Source organism: Sarcophilus harrisii, chromosome 2, assembly GCF_902635505.1.
Source record: "Sarcophilus harrisii chromosome 2, mSarHar1.11, whole genome shotgun sequence".
NCBI lineage: Eukaryota > Metazoa > Chordata > Mammalia > Dasyuromorphia > Dasyuridae > Sarcophilus > Sarcophilus harrisii.
Genome location: NC_045427.1, coordinates 384,356,660 through 384,375,071, shown reverse-complemented (window position 1 = coordinate 384,375,071; position 18,412 = coordinate 384,356,660). Strand labels below are relative to the sequence as shown.

Genomic DNA, 18,412 nt, shown 5'->3' with positions numbered 1-18,412 from the left:
AGTAGGAAAAAGGGAAAGAGAAAGGTGGGAAATGAAGGAGAGAAGAAAGGAGGACAGAGACATAGGTGACCACCCTGTGAAGCTGGGCTATAATTGTGGAGTTTCCATGATGCCTCTATCAGCTTCCCTGGCTTCCTCTTGTCTCTTCTCCCTGTGCTCAGAGATGGGCTGGGCTGGTTAGGATAGTGAGAACAATGGGTCTGATCTGTTTCAACTTGATAATTTTTTTTCCCCTTTTCCTTACTCCTTCCTCCTCCTCTAACAGTGACCCCAAGGCCATGGGCTGGCAGGGAACCAGGACTTTTCCTCTCCCACTGCTTCCTTTATTTAGGACCCAAATATGGAGAGAACAAGCTCCTCAAAACTGGAAAACTGGTGGGCTCTATCAGCCTTAAGGACAGAAAGAATGAGAGGATTCTCATATTAAAATATAAAGTTCAGCCTCAACACTTAGCCTCCAAGATCTGGCACTGAGCTTCTTCTCTTTTATTGAACTTAATATTGCTTAATATTGCTACATAGATTAGAGCTATTATTATTTTTCACTGAGTCTCCTTTCTTTCGCTGAGTACATATACCCCTGTTATCATCATTGTCCATCCAGGAGAATTCTCCTCTGTTTTTAGCTTGTAATCCTTTCATCCTTGATACTTCCCTGCCCACTCTCAGTACTCTGGACTCTGCAAAAAAAAATTGTGTAGTTGAACAATTGGCATCAGAGGAGCAAGGGCAGCCTCCTGCTCTTCTTAGCTTCCTGCTCTCTTCTCCCTCCTTAGCCATAGGGTCATTGATTATCCTCACCATTCTTAGGTGCATGGACCACTTTTGTTCAGCAGGGAAGTTAAGGTCAGTTGTAAAACATAAAAAAAAATTGGGTATGAGTGGATGGTTTTCCTCCCATGATTTCTATTATATCTGTGTTGGGAAATAATATCAACTCTGGTTGGGATGAAAGGAACTGCTTATGTCCCAGAATTTTTCAAATATAGACTCTCAGAATTGGAACAGAAATCAGGAATAACTAGTTCCAAGCCCTATACAAAACAGACATTTTTTAGTTATGTCAAAGGCCTCTCTGAGGATAGACAGCCTCTATTGCCCAGAAATATCTTAAAATTTCCCCTTTTCTTCACTGACCAAGATAACATTTCCCAAGTTCAACACTTTTATAGGTTTACCTTGCTGCTCTGAGGGCATTTGAATGGGGTTGCAAATTGCCTGGGCTGGTTGTATTGAAAACAGGCCAAGATTGGAAGCGCTGAGCCAACCTCCCTGGGGCCTTTACCCTGGGTGCCTGATGCTGCCTGAGCGAGTACATGCATGCACTAACATTCACACTCACAGTTATATACACCCAGGCACACAAAGCACGCTTGGAGACAGGGGTGAAGAAGCGGGACAGTCTGTGCCACTGTTCTGTTGGAGAAATAAGGAAATAAGCTCATTTATTCAGAGTCAGCACTTTCAAGCTGGAGGTAACAGAGGGCATCCCACCCCATCTTTTTTCCCTCAATACAAAAAAGATTAGACATACTTAATGAACTCTATTTGTCCATGTGTACACGAAATCTATACATAGAACTCATCCAAACTCTATGATGTTAAGATCATTAGAAGCTAAATGACAGTGAATAGAGTGGAAGATAATGGAGTTACGAACACCTCAAGTTGAAATCTCCTCTCAGATAGATGTCTAGCTATGGGACTTTGGGACATCACCCCTCTCAGCCTCAGTTTCCTTATTTATAAAATAAAAAGGTTTGACAAGATGGTCTCTTGGGTCCCTTCTAGTTTTAAATCTATGATCTGAAGTTATATATATACACATATATACTATCTCCCTATATACATGCATATTTACTAAAATTAAATAGGATTTTTAGGTATTAAGATAAAACACTTTATATATATTATTTTACAATTCTCACAACAATTTTATGAAAGGTATATGCTATTTTTAAAAAATTTACAAATAAGGAAACTGAGTTAGACAGCAATTAAATTATTTGCCTAGGGTCACACAACTAGTTTCTAAGGCTGGATTTGAACTCAGGCTTTCCTGACTCTCTGTTCAGTACTCAATCCATTATGTCACCTAGTTGCTTTGTTCATGTACAATATACACATGTACATATATGTGAAACTAACATTGAACTTACTACTTTATAGTCACATCTTGTAAAGACATACATCCACAGAAATACCCATGTATGTATGTAAAAAGATAGATTCATGTGATATGCTTATGCATCCTCCTATATACACAATGTATGAGTACATAGACACGTACTAGTACACAGTACATTTATGCACTGATAAAGGAGTATTATGCAAACGTACTAGGACACATTTAAGGAGATTAAGTTAGGAGGAAATGTCTGGACCTGCTTACAGAAGAAATCTGTGTTGGAGACAATAAACTTTAAAGATACTTAGATATTTGAAAACTCTCAAAGAAGGAAGATTCTCAACTAATGGAAAAATCATAACTGGTGCTTTTAATAAATTACAAAACAATATTCCACCAAGATTACAAAGACCAAACAACTTAAATATAGTCAGTATTAAAAGGCAACAATATTCTAATTGAATAGCATGGTTAATATAGTAGCATATTATTGAAGTCAAAGGACATATCTCTTCTTTATCATTTGGGGAATAGATTGGGGAGGGGCAGAGATTTGTTTGAATGCTTGTTGGGGATTTTCTGCTATATCAAAGCAAAATATATCAATAAATTTGTAAAAGAAGGAAGGCATAGAAACAGCTCCCTATTCACAGGCCTGTTTCTCATCAATATAAAATGTTTAAGAGTAGAATGACCTCCAAGTACTTGTAGGCCTTCACAAGTGATTTTCTATGACCACATCCTTTAGGCCATAGAACAAACTGAGAGGTTGTAAGAATGGGACTATCTTTCTTTTGTGAACTTTGGGAAGTTAACTGGGTTAGATTGCACTATTTTGATTTTGAGGTCATGGGAAATAGCTTTGAAAATGATTTTATCATTTGCATTTCCTCCTTTGTCCCTTGGTATGGCAGCTGCAGTCAGATTTCTAGTTAGATAAGGGTTTGCTTAGAAATCTGGGGTGGATCTACACACCCTTCTTGAGTGGCTAAGCATCAGCCTTCTTTGAAAGAATTAGTCATTGGACTAATGACTTGAGGTTCTGAGAGCCTAGGTGAATAAATCTTAATTTTATTTTAAAAGAGAAAATATATCTGTCACCGTGGCTTAATCCTGGCCTAGAGGAAATCAAGATTTCTTGGCTAAGCCTAGGAAAACTTTAACAGAAGATCATTAGAAAGTTTGGGGTTGCATGATCTGAAATTAAGGAGAATTTTTAATATATGTATTTCTAATGACCTCCTAGTGTGTTCATTCTGAACTTATGCATTCTCTTTCTTCATGTGACTAAAACCTAGAGAATTCACTCCTCTGGCTTTGAGTGAATGGAAATTAAGAATTCTTGAGTATTAGGAAAGGAAACTTAGAGTGAGGACAATGGAAGAAGAAGAATGCCATTATGGTTAGATGTAACAGGTCCCTTAATCAGAGAACCAAGTTGACTTTGGGAATCAAGAAAGGCCTTCTGAGAGCCTTAGAATCTCTAGTTGGATTGCAAAGAGCAGTGGAATGCAAAGAGAGGGAGCCATGACTATGAAGGCAGGCCCTTTGGATGGGCTTTGAGAAGAACTGGTACCACTGAGTCACTCCAGGAGAAACTAGAGTTCTTAGGAAATGGGAGGAAGAAATAATACCCTAGGAGACACCAATGCCATCTCTGACTGGAAATGGAGCAAGAATGCAGAGATGAACAGTTCATGTTGTGAGAGACAGCACATTGACAACCAAGTGCTGAACTAGTAATCCTGGGTCATTAAAACACCAAGATGAAGAAATACTTCCATCTTCTTAGAAGGAGCCTCTGTGGAGCATATTCAGGAAAACAACAAAAATAGTGAGGTAGAATGAGATAGTATGAAGAGATTGCAATCTGTATCAGTGGGAGAGATGTCTCGAACTAAGGAAATTTGGTATCTTTTTTTAAACATATAGTTTTTAAAAATTATTTTTGGTTCAGAATTCTTTCCTTCTTCCCTCTCCCGCTCCCACCCATTGCAAAGTCAGGAAAAACAAAACACAATACAAATATTTATATTTATCAGAACAAATTTTGGGGAGCTTTCAAAGCATATGCATCTGTGCATATAGATACACACACATACTGAAATATATACATGAAATATATATAGGTTCACACCCATATCCATAATTTCAGGTCTCTTCATTCTTTCTCTGCTGATGAAAGTCCCCTCACCAGAGGGGTATGGCCAAAGAGGTATAGTATCTCTTTCTTCTGCACCCTATAGTTCATGAGGTATTTTCGCCTCTCACTATCTGGTTCAGAATCCACAATCTCTACAATTTGCCTTCCTTTTAGTGTATTGTTTAGGGAAGGAAAGTAGAGATTTTTTAATGTATGCTCCTGGGCATTATCAGGACTCCTTGGTGAGTTTCCTCTTTCCCCCTTTTCCTTCTTTTTTTTTCTCCACCCCTGCCAACACTGGCATACCAGTAGATTTGCACATTAGAGCTTGGTCTGGTCCCTCAGCAGTACCTCTATAAAGATCCCTGGGGAGCCCCAGTACTCACAAGATTATTCTCTTTTCCCATCTTTTCCCCAGGTCTCCTCTCCACAGCTCGGCAGCTGGATCGTGAGAACAAGGCTGAACATATCCTTGAGGTGGGTAATAGCAGGAGAGTAATTATGTAGGATTGATTTGTAGGATTCTCCAGGGGATGTGAAAAAAGGGGCCAAGCTAGGACTTGTTGGAACCCAGAGTGGGGTCATACAGGTCCTGAATCATCACAATGAGGCTAGATCCTCAGCAGCCCCTAGAGGGGAGTGGGAAAGGACTGACTGCCCTGGAGGATAAGGAAGCTCACAAAAGTGGGGCTCTTGGGAGTGAACCCCATCCTAGACAGAGGAAAATCTGATAGGGAAGCATGTCCCCATCTGCATTCAATCTCTACTGATTTTCTTTTCCCTCTCTATCCATGATGACCTTTTTCTTTGACCTTAAATATTCTATGATCCCTTTAACAAGTTGAATTTTTTTTTCAAAATATCTATCTCCTAGAATCATAAAATCATGCAGTTGGAAGGGACCTCAAAGGTCATCTATTTCAACTCTTATATGAGCAAACCTGCTACCAAAGTAAAATAAATAATCTATCTGCTTAAATATGTACAGTGATGGGGAGCTAACCAGTTCAAAAGACATCAGATAAGCAAATTAACATAAGTAACATGTCATTTTTATTATACTGGCTTGCCCTATCCACGAGCAATTAACATTAACTATATATACTTGTTACAAGAAATTTGCTTTTATTTTTTTTTCAATGGGGTAGAGGATAGGAAGGAGAGAAGATAGCTCTTTGATAATTAAATAAAATAGAGAGGTGGGGATGACATGTTGCATGCATTTTTAGATTAGAGCACTGTTTCTACTGTTTTACTTTGTTACAAGAAATCTCTCACAAAGTGGGAAGTAATATGTAAATATTTGTAATATAAAACCAAAGCACTTTAATAAAATTAAACTGTAAAAATGGAAAAAGATTAGAAGCTGATGACTGAAGAGATGACAAAAAATAAAAAGATAAGCTACTCCACCTTTGGTCTGCCCTTTTAGAAAATTCTTCCTTACTGTTGAAGTATAGGATATCACTTTGGAGATGACTTTGAAAGTCATCTTGTCCTAGCTGGATATTTCATAGAAGAGGACATTGACTCCCATGTTGGAAAAATGAGGGTGGTAATGTTAGAACTGATACATTTCTTCATTTATAGAAAACAGGTTATTTTTAGGCATCATTAGTATACAAGAAATAGTAAGTTGGCTATAAGGACACTGAGTCAGTTGTATGATATGGCTGCCAAAAAAGTTAATGGGTTTTTTTAGCCTGCTTGAATTAAAACATAGTATTCAAAATAAATGACATATAGTATCATATATATATAATATAATATAATAATAATATATATATAATATAATATAATATAATATATATTCCTCTCCCCTAGTCAGAACACATTGGGAGGGTTGTATGCTTAGTTCTTGGGTGGGTGCTACATTGTAGAAAAGACATCAACAAAGTGTAAGGTATTCAGAGTAGAGTCAGGAGGTCCAATTCAAAAAGTATTTGATATTAATAAGCACCTAGTATGTACCACACACCATGCTAAGTGATGGATGGTGAAGAGATTGAAAATCATTCCTGTTAAAAGAACTAGTAATGATTTGACTGGAGAAGATTTGGGATAGGGGAGGAACATAATTTGTCTTCAAGTTATAAAAAATTTAGTTTAGAAGAGAGATTATATTTAGTATGATAAATCTAGCATTAGTAAATCTTAGGGGTCATTCAGTCCAACTCTCTCATTTTATAGATAAGAAAATTAAGGGTTAGATGTAAAGGGACTTCCCTGAAGTCACACAGGTAAGATCTAACCAATACTTGAACCCAAATTTTCTGGAGAGTAGAATTAGGGGCAAAGTATAGAGGGACATATTGGTACCCAACAGAAGAAAAGCCTGTTTAATAACCAGTTATCAAAAGGAAAAAGGAACTGTGTTAGAAAGTAGCATGTTTTCTGTCACTGGAGTTCTTCTAGTGAAGCAGAGAGGCTCAATAAAGGGATGGACTTCCTAAAAATGAAGCCATCTATCAATGCAATGGTTTGCCCTATGAAACAGTGAGATCCATCCCCACACACACCTTTTTGTTTTGCTGAGGCAATTGGGGTTAAGTGCCTTTCCCAGGGTCACACAGCCAGGAAGTATTAAGTGTCACCAGATTTGAACTTAGGTCCTCCTGACTTCAGGGCTGGTGCTCTATCCACTGTGCTTACCTAGCTGCTCCCAGAGATCCCCATTTTTCAAGGGGAAGTGGGAATCCATTCGCTAGCTGGAAGGTTTTATTGGATGACCTCAAAGACGCTTTGCATGTCTAAGAGTCTTTGATTCTGTGCCTCCTAGTTGCAAGTTATTAAAAATAGTAATTGTAGAAATAGTAATTGTAGATTTGAGTAAGATTAAGCTTACTGTTTTTGAATCACAAGTACTCAGTAATAATATGACTCTCTCCTTCCAGGTAGCTGTACAAGACAATGGCAAACCAAGCCTGCAGTCCACTTCCAGAGTAGTAGTGCGCATTTTAGATGTCAATGACAACTCACCCACTTTCTCCCACAAACGCTTCAAAATCCGTCTCCCAGAGCGGCACAGCTCCACTGCACCAGGGCCTGTGTACAGACTAGTGGCTTCAGACCGTGATGAAGGCTCTAATGGCCAGGTGACCTATAGCATTGAGGAGAATGATGAGGAGGCCTTCACCATCGACCCTGAGACAGGAGTGGTGTCTACCAATGTCAACTTTCCTGCTGGCGTGTACAACATCCTCACGGTGAGAGATCAAGAGAGCTGGTCACAGAAAGGATGACTAGAAGATAAGAGGGATGACTGCAGGAAGATGGGGGTTGGTTACAGGGGAGATGCTGGGCTAGAGGAAGGTGGGGAGAGGGTTGGTTATAGGAGAGATGATTACAGGCTCTAATCTTAGTCTAACTACAAGAAATCCCCAAGGGGGGATGGTGGGGGAAGCCTAGCCAATTAGATATGAAAGAGGTTTAAAAATGGGAGAAAAAGAACCTTGTGTACAGACTAAATCCAAAGCCCACAAATATTTTTCTTTGAATGTATCTCAAGGTCTGAAATTACATTTTTAGAGTTTCTTTCTTTGGGTTAAGGCGGGATTAGCATATATATTTTTATGGGGTGAAAATTGTTTTGTGAAATATTCTTAAAATATACTTGTTTTAAAATAATATTTTAATTCTCCCCAATTACATGTAAAAATAATTTTTACTTTTTTAAGTTTTGAGTTCCAAATTCTATCTCTCCTTCCCTCCCCTCCCTCTTCCTGAGATGGTAAGCAAACTTTTTCTTATGAGTTTTTTTGGTGGAAAAAGACTTGAAAGAAAGAAGGAAGGGAAAATAGTACACATCAGTCTGTATTCAGACAACATTTCTTTTTCTGGAAGGTGGATAACATTTTTCATTATGAGTCCTTTGGAATTGTCTTAGATCACAATGTTGCTGAGAAAAGCTAAATCATTTATAGATCTTTATCATTCAGTATTGCTGCTATTGTGTACAATGTTCTGATTCTGCTCACTTTACTTTGTATCAGTTCATGTAAATTTTTCCATGTTTTTCTGAAATCATTCTGCTTCTCATTTCTTTTCTTTTCTTCTTCTTTTTTTGCTGAGGCAATTGGAGTTAAGTGACTTGCCAGAGTCCCACAGCTAGGAAATATTAAGTATCGGACGTTAGACTTGAACTTAATTCCTCCTGACTTCAGAGCTGATGCTCTATCCACTGTGCCAAATAACTATCCCATACTTCTGATTTCTTATATCACTGTAATATTCTATCACTATCAAATAACTTAATTTGTTCATGCATTTCCCAATTGATGGGTATCCTTTCAATTTCCAATTCTTAGTCACCCACAGAAAGAAGTTATAAATATTTTTGTATAAGTAGGTCCTTTTCCTTTAAAACAAAATTAGAATATAGTCTTAAAGGAGCCACATTCTACTTTATATTTAGTAGTTTTTTAATGACTATCCAAGAGATTTTACACAAATTCTGTTCATACTAGTTCATCTTAGTCATTTTATTTCCTTTATACAAGTTGGCACTTAATTTATTATTTTGGAGATTGTAGTGATATAGTAGAAGGAACAAATAATAATTATTGACACTTAAAAGAAAGGAAATGATTTGTCCAAGTTCCCATAGTTAGTAAATGTTGGAGGTCAGACCTTTCTAGTCCAATACAATTGAAGCTCCTTTTTGATCTAGAAAGTGACAAAGGGGGCAATGAGGCACTCCTGCTGTCTTTCTGGTTGGCATGTTTGTACAGTAAGTGAAACAGATTAGCTGTTTATTATCTAGAAAGGCTATGAGAACATGGCCCTGGGGAGATGAGGTATGGGGGTAAAAGAGGGAGGAGGGAAGCACTCAGCCATAAACCCTCGGGAAATGGTTGCTGAATGTTGAGAGATGACTGTAGAGAGGAAGCCCAAATTAGAATTTGTGTTTTGGGCAGTGCTTGTTGGCAAAGGGATTTAGCTCTCTGGGCCTAGGCTAGCAACTTATAGCATATTTGTGAAATTAAAGAAATGAATCAACAGGTTGGTATTTTGGCTAAAGGCAGTATATATGTCAATTAATTAGCATTTATTAAGCACCTACGACATGCCAGACACTGTGTTCAGCACTAGAGGTACAAAGAAAGGCAAAAACAATTCTTGCTTTCAAGATTTTGCTTTTTCACATTCTACTAGGGGAGACAATAAGCAAACAACTATTTACAAATAAAATAAATACCAGACAAATTGGGTTAGTTCAAGTGTATTTAAAGAACCACGTGTGATTCGCAAGTTAGTCTTGGTTGACTATTGGGTTAAGATCTTATTCCTTGTTAAAAATCCTGGCTCAGTCACCTATTAGTTGTATAACATTTGGCAAATAACTTAAATCTGAGCCTCAATTTCTTCATCTGTAAAATGGGAATGATAATAATAATACTTACCTTGCCTACATTATAAGGTGCTATATAAATAATGTGATCTTTTATTATTAAGATTAGAGATAGGAACTGAACCTGTGATTTCACTGGTCCAGGGCAGAAGTGTCAAACACTCAGCCCAGCCAGCAAGGGCCCATGAAGCTTCAAAATTGGCCCTGAATCAGAAGTGTCAAATGCAGTGACAATACTCCTGAATATGGCATGAAAAAAAGGCAATATAATTGGGAAATATTTACCAAAATAAATAAAGTTACAATAGAAAATATATAATGTTAATGTATGTGATAGATAATGTTAATATATTTTAAATTAATATACTGTTCCCAGGTATCCTTAACTACAATTTAGTGACCTTTGTTTTCTATTTGAATTTTATGCCAATACTCTAGGGAACATCCTAGGAGTAAAATCCTGTTTCCAAGACAGGTAAACACCTTCCATCTGACTTTCAGTCTTAGAGAGCTGCCAAGAGTACAAAAGAGCTGAATGACCTTTCCAAGGTAACACAGTATGTGTCAGAAGCAAGACTCAAATATCAATCTTTTGGGATTCATGACCAGCTCTCCATACCCTGCTCTCAGTGAATTGCTGTTAAAATGCATATGTCTTTGTAAAAGCTACCTTTGAGGAGCATAGCCTGGGGTTCCCTGATAAGTGAAGAAGTCTGCTATCTCCAGCTCTCACTTTAACACTGAATGTGCCTTTCATTCCAGCCTCCCACTAAGAATCCTAAGAGTAGGATACCAGTGCTCATTTTGTGATTAATTTGCTTTGTGGTCATGGTCAAATCTCATCCCATATTTGGGTTTTGATTTTCTTTCCTAAAAATTAGCAATAGTTAGAATAGCTGGTTTTCAGTTGTAAAGGTCTTTGATGATCTTTGAGTAGATTAGCACTCCTGGAGGTCTAAGCCCCTTCCATGCCAGATAAGAGAGGTAGGAAGAGTTACATTCATGATTATTAGAAGGGTCTCTTCACCCTCACTGTCTAGTGTCACCCGTGGCTATCCAGGGTAGGATGTCTCTCTGTGTCTACAGATTCTACTGGGGAGAATTGGACTTATCCACTAGTTTGCCAGTAAGATGAGATGAGAGCATCTTTGTCCCTATTTTTTTTTATATTGAAAAGCTGAAGCCCAGAAAGGTTGGATAAATAGGTGAAGGGAGCCTGAACTGGATCCTTTTAATTTCCACAGTGTTTTTCCTACTGAATTTTAGATGTGAAAGAATTTTGGTTGTTGAACTTGATCTCCCAGATTTAATTGAACAAGCCTTTCTGAAAAAGCAAGGCCTTGAGCTAGGTTTATCAAGACAGATATGCCACAGATCTTGCCCTCAAGGAACTTACAGTGTAATAAGTGTGGGAAGGACATGTTCAGAAATAAATAAGACATGAGAAACCATGAAATAAACACAAAGGATAAGACTAAGCAAAGTGAGGCGGAAAAACAAAGGTAGAGAGCCTTTTTTCCTTAAGAAGTATCTAGGAAGCTTTCACAGAGTTTGTTTAGTTGTTTTAATCATATCTGACTCTTTTTAACCCCAATTGGAGTTTTCTTGGCAAAGATATTAGAGTGATTTTGCATTTCCTTCTCCAGCTCATTTTTTTTTTTTTATTTAATAGCCTTTTATTTACAGGATATATACATGGGTAACTTTACAGCATTAACAATTGCCAAATCTCTTGTTCCAATTTTTCACCTCTTACCCCCCCCCACCCCCTCCCCTAAATGGCAGGATGACCAGTAGATGTTAGATATATTAAAATATAACTTAGATACACAATAAGTACACATGACCAAAACATTATTTTGCTGTACAAAAAGAATCAGACTCTGAATTATTGTACAATTAGCTTGTGAAGGAAATCAAAAATTCCAGCTCATTTTTTATTAAAATTTTTTTGGTTTTATATATATACATTAACTTTTAATATACATATATATAATATACATACATACATATTTATTTATTTATTTATGAATCATGTTGGGAGAGAAAAATCAGAACAAAAGGGAAAAACCATGAGGGGAAAAAAAAATCCAGAAAAGTAAACTTTCTCCAGCTCATTTCACAGATAAGAAAATAGCAGCAAACGGGGTTAAGCGATTTGCGCAGGATCACACAGCTAGTAAATATTTGAGGTTGTTCGGGTATTCCTGATTCTAATCAGGAATTCTATCCCACAGCACCACTTAGAGGCCCACATTATGGAACATGTGGTACCTAATTTGGGCCTTGAAGGAAGGGATATCAACAGATACAGAGAGATACGGGAAAGTCCATTCTAAAGAAAAGGGGTGGGGACTGAATGAATAAAGGTACCAAATGGAACAGGTCTAGAGGGGAATGAGGGAGAAAAGTTCGGTTGGAATGTCAAATCAGGCAACAAGCATTTAAGCATTTATTATGTGGCAGGCAATGTAAAGTACAGATAGGGAAATAAGAGGTGAGACTGGAAGGCAGCTTGGAACTTAAGTGTAGAAGGCATTAAGAGCTAGATAATGAAGTGGTTTCTTAATTTTGAGTGGGGATAAGGGAGACAACCTAGAACATAAAAAATTTTAAAAACAAATGTAAAAAAATTGTTTTGAATATAACTGAAGAAAAATATTAAATAAATAATATTTTTGAAAAGATCAAAAAGTTACATGTGAATAAATTACACCTTTAAAAAGAAAAAAAAAGAACTAGGTAGTGCATGAATAGTTGGTCAGTAAACATTTATTATGTGCCTACTCAAGTACTATACTAATTTGGGGATACAGAAAGAGGCAAAAGACATACCCTACTCTCAAGGAGCTTACAATCTAATGGAGGAGACAATATGCAAAATATACAAAATATACAAGATAAAGAGGAAATAACAGCACTGGAATTAAGAGGGTTGGGAAGGGCTTCTTGTAGAAGATGGGATTTTAATTGGGGTTTAAAGGAAGCCAAAAATGTTAGCAGGTAGGAATAAAGAGAGAGAGCATTCCAGGTATGGGGAATGAAAATCTTTGAGACAAGAAATGTAGTGTCTTGTTCATGAAATAGGGGACCAACGTCACTGAATTAGAGAGTATGGTATGAGAGGAGTAAGATATAAAAAGACTGAAAAGGTGATGAGGGGTAGATTATGAAAGATTCTGAATGCCAATCATGGGATTTTTTGTTTGATCTTAGAGAGGTGATAGGGGACCATTGGAGTTTGTGGAGTAGGAGGTGATACAGTCAGACCTGCACTTTAGGAAAATCACTTTAGTGACTGAATGGAAATGGATTGCAGTGGGGAGAGATGAGGCAGGCAAGCCACCAACAGGCTACTGCAATCATCCTGGTGTAAGGCAATGAGAGTGGTGTTGGAGGTGAGAAGTGAGTATGCGGGATATTCAAGAGATGGCAAAGGTGAAACTGACAGACCTTGGCAAAAGCTTGGATGGGGACAGGGTAAAGGATTAAGAATGGCATTTAGGTTGCCAGCCTGAAGAACTGAGAGGGTGTTGTTGCCTTCTGTAGTAATAGGGGAGGTAGAAATTGAGATGGTTTGGGGGAAATAATGAGTTCCATTTTGTATATGTTTTGTTTAAAATGTCTACTGGAAATCTACTAGATAGTGCATAGAGAGCTGGACTTGAAGTTAGGAAAACTTGAATCTAACTTCAGACTAGCTAACTGTTTGACCATGGGAAAATCAATTAAACTTCTTAGCCTTGGTTTCTTTCAACTGTAAAAGGGGAATATTGATATCAACAACTTCCCAGAGTTTTTATGAGGATCAAAAAAGATACACATGTAAGTTATTTTATCTAAGTTCTAACTATCATTGTTGTTGATTATTAATTAAAAGGCTATACTTTTTTCTGTAGGAAGTTGAGAGCCATTGGAAACTTTTGAATGAATAACATTCTCAGAGCTGTGTATTAGAAAGATTATTCTGACAGCGATTATTCTGACAGCAGAGTGAAGTTAATAAGCGAGGGAGAGGATAAAGTAGAATCAGAAAGTCAGATTAGGAGATAGATTGTAATGGAAGTAGAAAGGAAGGTATGAATATGGGAGATGGTATGGATTTAGTTAGACCATTTAGTTAGAATATCAGTTATATGATAGCTGATTGGCTGTTTGGGTGAGTTTGACAAGAACCAAAGACAGCTCCAAGGTTTTGGGCTTAGGTGATTCCATGGATAGTGATGCATAAACAGAAATAAAGAGCAAGGGAGAAAGCAAGTTTTTAGTGGGATGTTAAGTTTAATTTGCAATGATAGCTTAAGGTATCAGTGGAAAATCCAGGTGGAGATTTTTTAGCAGGCCAGTAGAATTATGGAAACTGAACTCAGGGGAATGTTCTGGGCTAGAGTTATGTATTTGAGAATCATTTACATTGAGGTGATAATTGAATCTATGGGAGTGGATGAGATCACCGAAGAAAGGATTATACAGAGAGAAGAGCCAAGAAGTAAACCTTGGAGGAATTTAGAGCCAGGTGTAGAAGTAATACGAGGAGCCAGCAAAAAAGAAGGTGAGCAGTCAGAGAAGGAGAACCATGAGGATGTGCTGTTTCTGAAGCCAAGAAAAGAGAGGGTATCAAGAAGGAAGAGTGATTCTAAGTGCGGAATGCTGAAGAGAAGAAAAAGAAAACCGGGGCAGAAGAATGCCTTCAGGAATGTCATTGATGATTGAAGAAAAACAGCCTCCATAGGACAGTTGGGACATTTGCCAGACTGCAGATGTTGAGAAATGAATGGGTGGTGTGGAAAGAAAACAGCAACAAGTATAGACTATTCTTTTTAAAAGTCTGACAATGAAGGTGAAGAGAGAAATAGGATAATAGCTTAAAGCAGTGGAGTAAAATTAAAATAGAAATGGGAGCTGCTAAACTGCACATAAAGTTTCCTGTGTCCTGAATACTAACTTAGAAAATATATTTCGTATTTATTTTTATATAAATATACCTGGACATAACAATAACTTAGGACCTAAGTTATTTTAACCTGGTTCAGACTGTATCATGAGTGTTGTGGGTTATGTGTTTAATATCTTTGCTTAAAAGACCTATCAGAAGAAGATAATTTTAGGATGGGGAGACCCAAAGATGTTTGATACTTGAGGAAAAAGAACTAGAAAAGAGGGAGAGATTGAAGATACAGAGGAGAAAAGATGCTTGATTAAGGAAGGTCACAGAACAGGCAAGAGGGAGGGTGCTTCAGGGGATACTGTTGTGATACAATGGAAAAAATTTCTAATGCCATCTCAAAACTGAGTTCAAATTCCACTTCTTCCATTCCGTACTTGTGTAATCTTCAACAAGTGGCTTTCACCCTTCTGGGCCTGCAAAATGAGAGGATTGGACTAGATGGTGTCTAAGGTACCTTTTAGCCTATGATTCTTGACCATAGCCTCTGAAACAGATAGGAGAGGAAGAATTAAGAACTCAGAGTTATGAGATAGAAAGAAAGCAAGTTGAAGATAATTTCAGATGTCTTATCATTAGTAGAGTATTTGTTGAAGTATTCTGCTGAGTATTTTAAGGAGAAAGGAGTGAAATGGGGAGCTTTAGGAGACTTGGGGAGGAAGAGAATGTTTGGAACTTCTGGGGTAGAAGTGTGATAGAACCAATACGAGATGAAAGAAAAATATAATTATACAGCAATGGAAGATTAGTTGAGGTTAGACAGCATCCATTTGTATTGGGCTAGGCAAGTACCATTTATGAGTGACTCCATCAGTATTCCCCACTTTGAGAGAAATCGTGTAGGAATCTGGGGACTATACTTTCTCAGATTTAAAGATTAGAAGTGAATAAGGCAGGAAGCTTAAGGACAAAAGATTCAAGTATGGAAAAGAAGGCCTTATTGAAATAGCTGACAATGGGGTAAAGATTGGTTATAAAGGACAGTGAGATCAAATCAGACTTGATAGATTGGGAAAAGAGAAAGGAATTAAAGGACCAAAGATCCCAATAAAAGTGAATATGATATCGAAGATTTAGGGGTATTACAAATCTCTGGTTCTTTCAGCTGTTTTGCTATTCTCCTGAAGAATAATGATCCTTTTAATTTAAATTGATTACATGTTACTAAAAAGAAAACCGTGATACAGAAAAACCAGGGGTCTTTTGATGCCAGGATTAGACAGAGCCATAAGGGTTCTTGCCCTCCCTGAGAAGTTCAGGAGTCCCCCTTCCTTCCCCCTCCCCCCCATCTCCATTATTAGTTACAAAGTCTTTCCAGTAGCTTCCTTTGTTTTTTCTCTCTCATACACAACCATTTCTAACAGCTTCCCCTTGCCGATAGGGAAAACAAAACAAAGCAAAGCAAAAGAAAACCTTAAACTCCTTTATTTAGTTGTTAAACCTTAAACCACCTAACTTTCTAGCCTCAGTGAACATTACTCCCCTTCTTGTACTCTACACCAAACTGACTACTGACACTCTATCTCTGTGTCTTTGCCTGGGTTGTGCCACATTCTTGGAACACACTCTTTCCTTCCCTCTGCTTCACAGAGAACCCCTTTTTCTTTAAGATACATCTATTGCACCATCTTCTGCAAGAAGTCAGACTTTGTGATCCCCACTCCTTCCAAGTGTTAGTGTCCTTTCTCCTCAACGAACTTTTACATATTTTCTGTATTTGTTATTTATGTTTTTACATGGCTTTGTTTTCTCCCCTATTAAAATGTGAAATCCCTTTCAATTAGGGATTTTTCTATTTTTTGGACTTCACACCTGGTATATAATAGGGGGCTTTTAGTAAACATTTGTTGATTAATGAATGATTTGATTTGCAGATCCAGGCAGTAGACAATGGGCAGCCCCCACGCTTCTCCAGTGTCAGGCTTCATATAGAGTGGATCCCTCGACCCAGCCCTTCAGGAAAGCTCTGGGCTTTCGATGAACCCCACTACAACTTTGCTGCCATGGAGACTGACCCTGTGAACCACATGGTGGGCATGGTCAGTGTTGAGGATCCCCCAGGCCTGCTGTGGTTCAACATTTCTGGTAAGGTGGGATCTGGGCCTCTTTTATATAGGCTAATCCCATACTTCTTGGAGCTACTTTTCTCTACCTCATTCTAGGTTCAGCTAAGATATTGTATAAGTTTGAGGATTGAGAGGAAGGGATTTATCTCTCTCATTCCCAAGGGATTTCAGTAGGGTTGACTTTTTCCTGTACCATTTTTTCAGCTTCAGTTAGACAGGGTTGTACAAAGTAGCAATTTTATAACTTGTGGCTTTCTGGACTCTTGGGAAGGGTACTTAAGTGTTACAATGCCTCCTTGGGAACACCAAGAATCCTATCAAAGATTGTTCCCTAAAGGTTATCTGTCCTCCTTTTCTTTACCACTTCCACCTCTTTACAACAAAACACACACACATTCACACACATACCCAAACACAAATAGACACATTCCTGGGGGCTTGTTGGCACGAGTCTTGTGGTAGTGAAGAACCTTACTTTTCCTTGACTAGAAGCCCATAGATCTTATTTCTGTCTCACTCCCCACTCTATCCTTACACCTAGGTGGTGATGAAGACATGGATTTTGACATTGAGATGACCACAGGCAGCATGGTCATTGCCAGACATTTGGACTCCAGGAGAAAGGCAAGCTATAATCTGACAGTAGAGGTGACGGATGGCTCCCGCACCATCACCACTCAGGTAAGAACTGGCCAGGTCACTTGACAGGCAGAACTGGGTAATCCTTTCTATCACTCTTTACTCCTTATCCCATCTTTCTTCTCATCCTATCTCCTTCTCTCAATCATCTCCTCTTCTCCCCCTTTTCTCCTCTTTTTCCCCCCCTCTCCCTTTGATGCCTTTTGCTCCTCCTCCTCCCTTCCCTCCATCACTCTTCTTCCTCCCATATTGCAGTGGATAAAGTACTGGACTTGGAGTTCCAATCCTGCTTAGGTCTTTACTAATTTACTAAAATTTGAACTGTGGGTATTACTGTGGGTTTTGATAAGTTAAGACTATGCAAATCAAATGCAAATGACACCCAAATCAGCAAGCAACTTAGCACTTTTCCAGTTGAAAACAGTAAAGAGGGGTCTAGGGCATACTCTATGATTTCTCTTGAAAGAAATAAATCTTTTTTAGCAAAAAAAAAAGCCTTCTTAATAAGAAGGTGCTAAATTAATACTGATTAAATGAAGATGGAACAGAAGGAAAAAGACCAGAACTATGAAGAAGAAAAGTGAGGATCAGTCAATAAATACTTAAGTGCTTTCCAGGCACTGAACTAAGTTCCAGGGATACAGAGAAAGGTAAAAGTCTTGGCTCTCAAGAAGCTCACAGTCTATGGGGGAGCCAACATAAACATGACTGTGCAAAAATAAAATATGCACAAGATATTGGAAATAGTCAATATTATTGAGGGAGAGAGGCTTTAGAATTAAGAATGACTGGGAAAAGCTTTTTGTAGAAGGGGAGATTTTATCTAGGACTTGAAGGAAGCTAGGAGATGGAGATGAGAAAAAGAATTGAAGGCATAAGGGACAGTCAGAGAAAATTCCCAGAATTGGGAAATGGAGACCTCAATGAACCAAAGAGCATATGGAAAAAGAGAGGTCTAAAGAAAGGACTTCTTAAACTTTTTCCATCTGTGATCCCTTTTTGTCTGAGAAATTTTTACATGACCCCAAGTATATAGGTATATAAAATAGGTATAAAAATCAAATATTTACTGATAATAAAAATAATAAAGAAATTTATTTTAAAACAATACATTGGTTTACATATAACTGACCCATTTATT

At 37.8% G+C, this 18,412-nt stretch overlaps 1 protein-coding gene across 2 annotated transcripts in view; it reads left to right on the top strand.

Moving 5' to 3' along the window:
• FAT2 (FAT atypical cadherin 2) overlaps window positions 1-18,412 on the top strand; it is a 109,239-nt gene that overhangs the window by 33,475 nt on the left and 57,352 nt on the right. For both annotated transcript variants that reach the window (XM_031953557.1, XM_031953556.1), the window contains exons 4-7: window positions 4,690-4,748; window positions 7,166-7,477; window positions 16,441-16,651; window positions 17,174-17,313. In XM_031953557.1, the coding sequence (XP_031809417.1) occupies window positions 4,690-4,748; window positions 7,166-7,477; window positions 16,441-16,651; window positions 17,174-17,313 (722 nt within the window). The remainder of the gene's footprint in view (window positions 1-4,689; window positions 4,749-7,165; window positions 7,478-16,440; window positions 16,652-17,173; window positions 17,314-18,412) is intronic.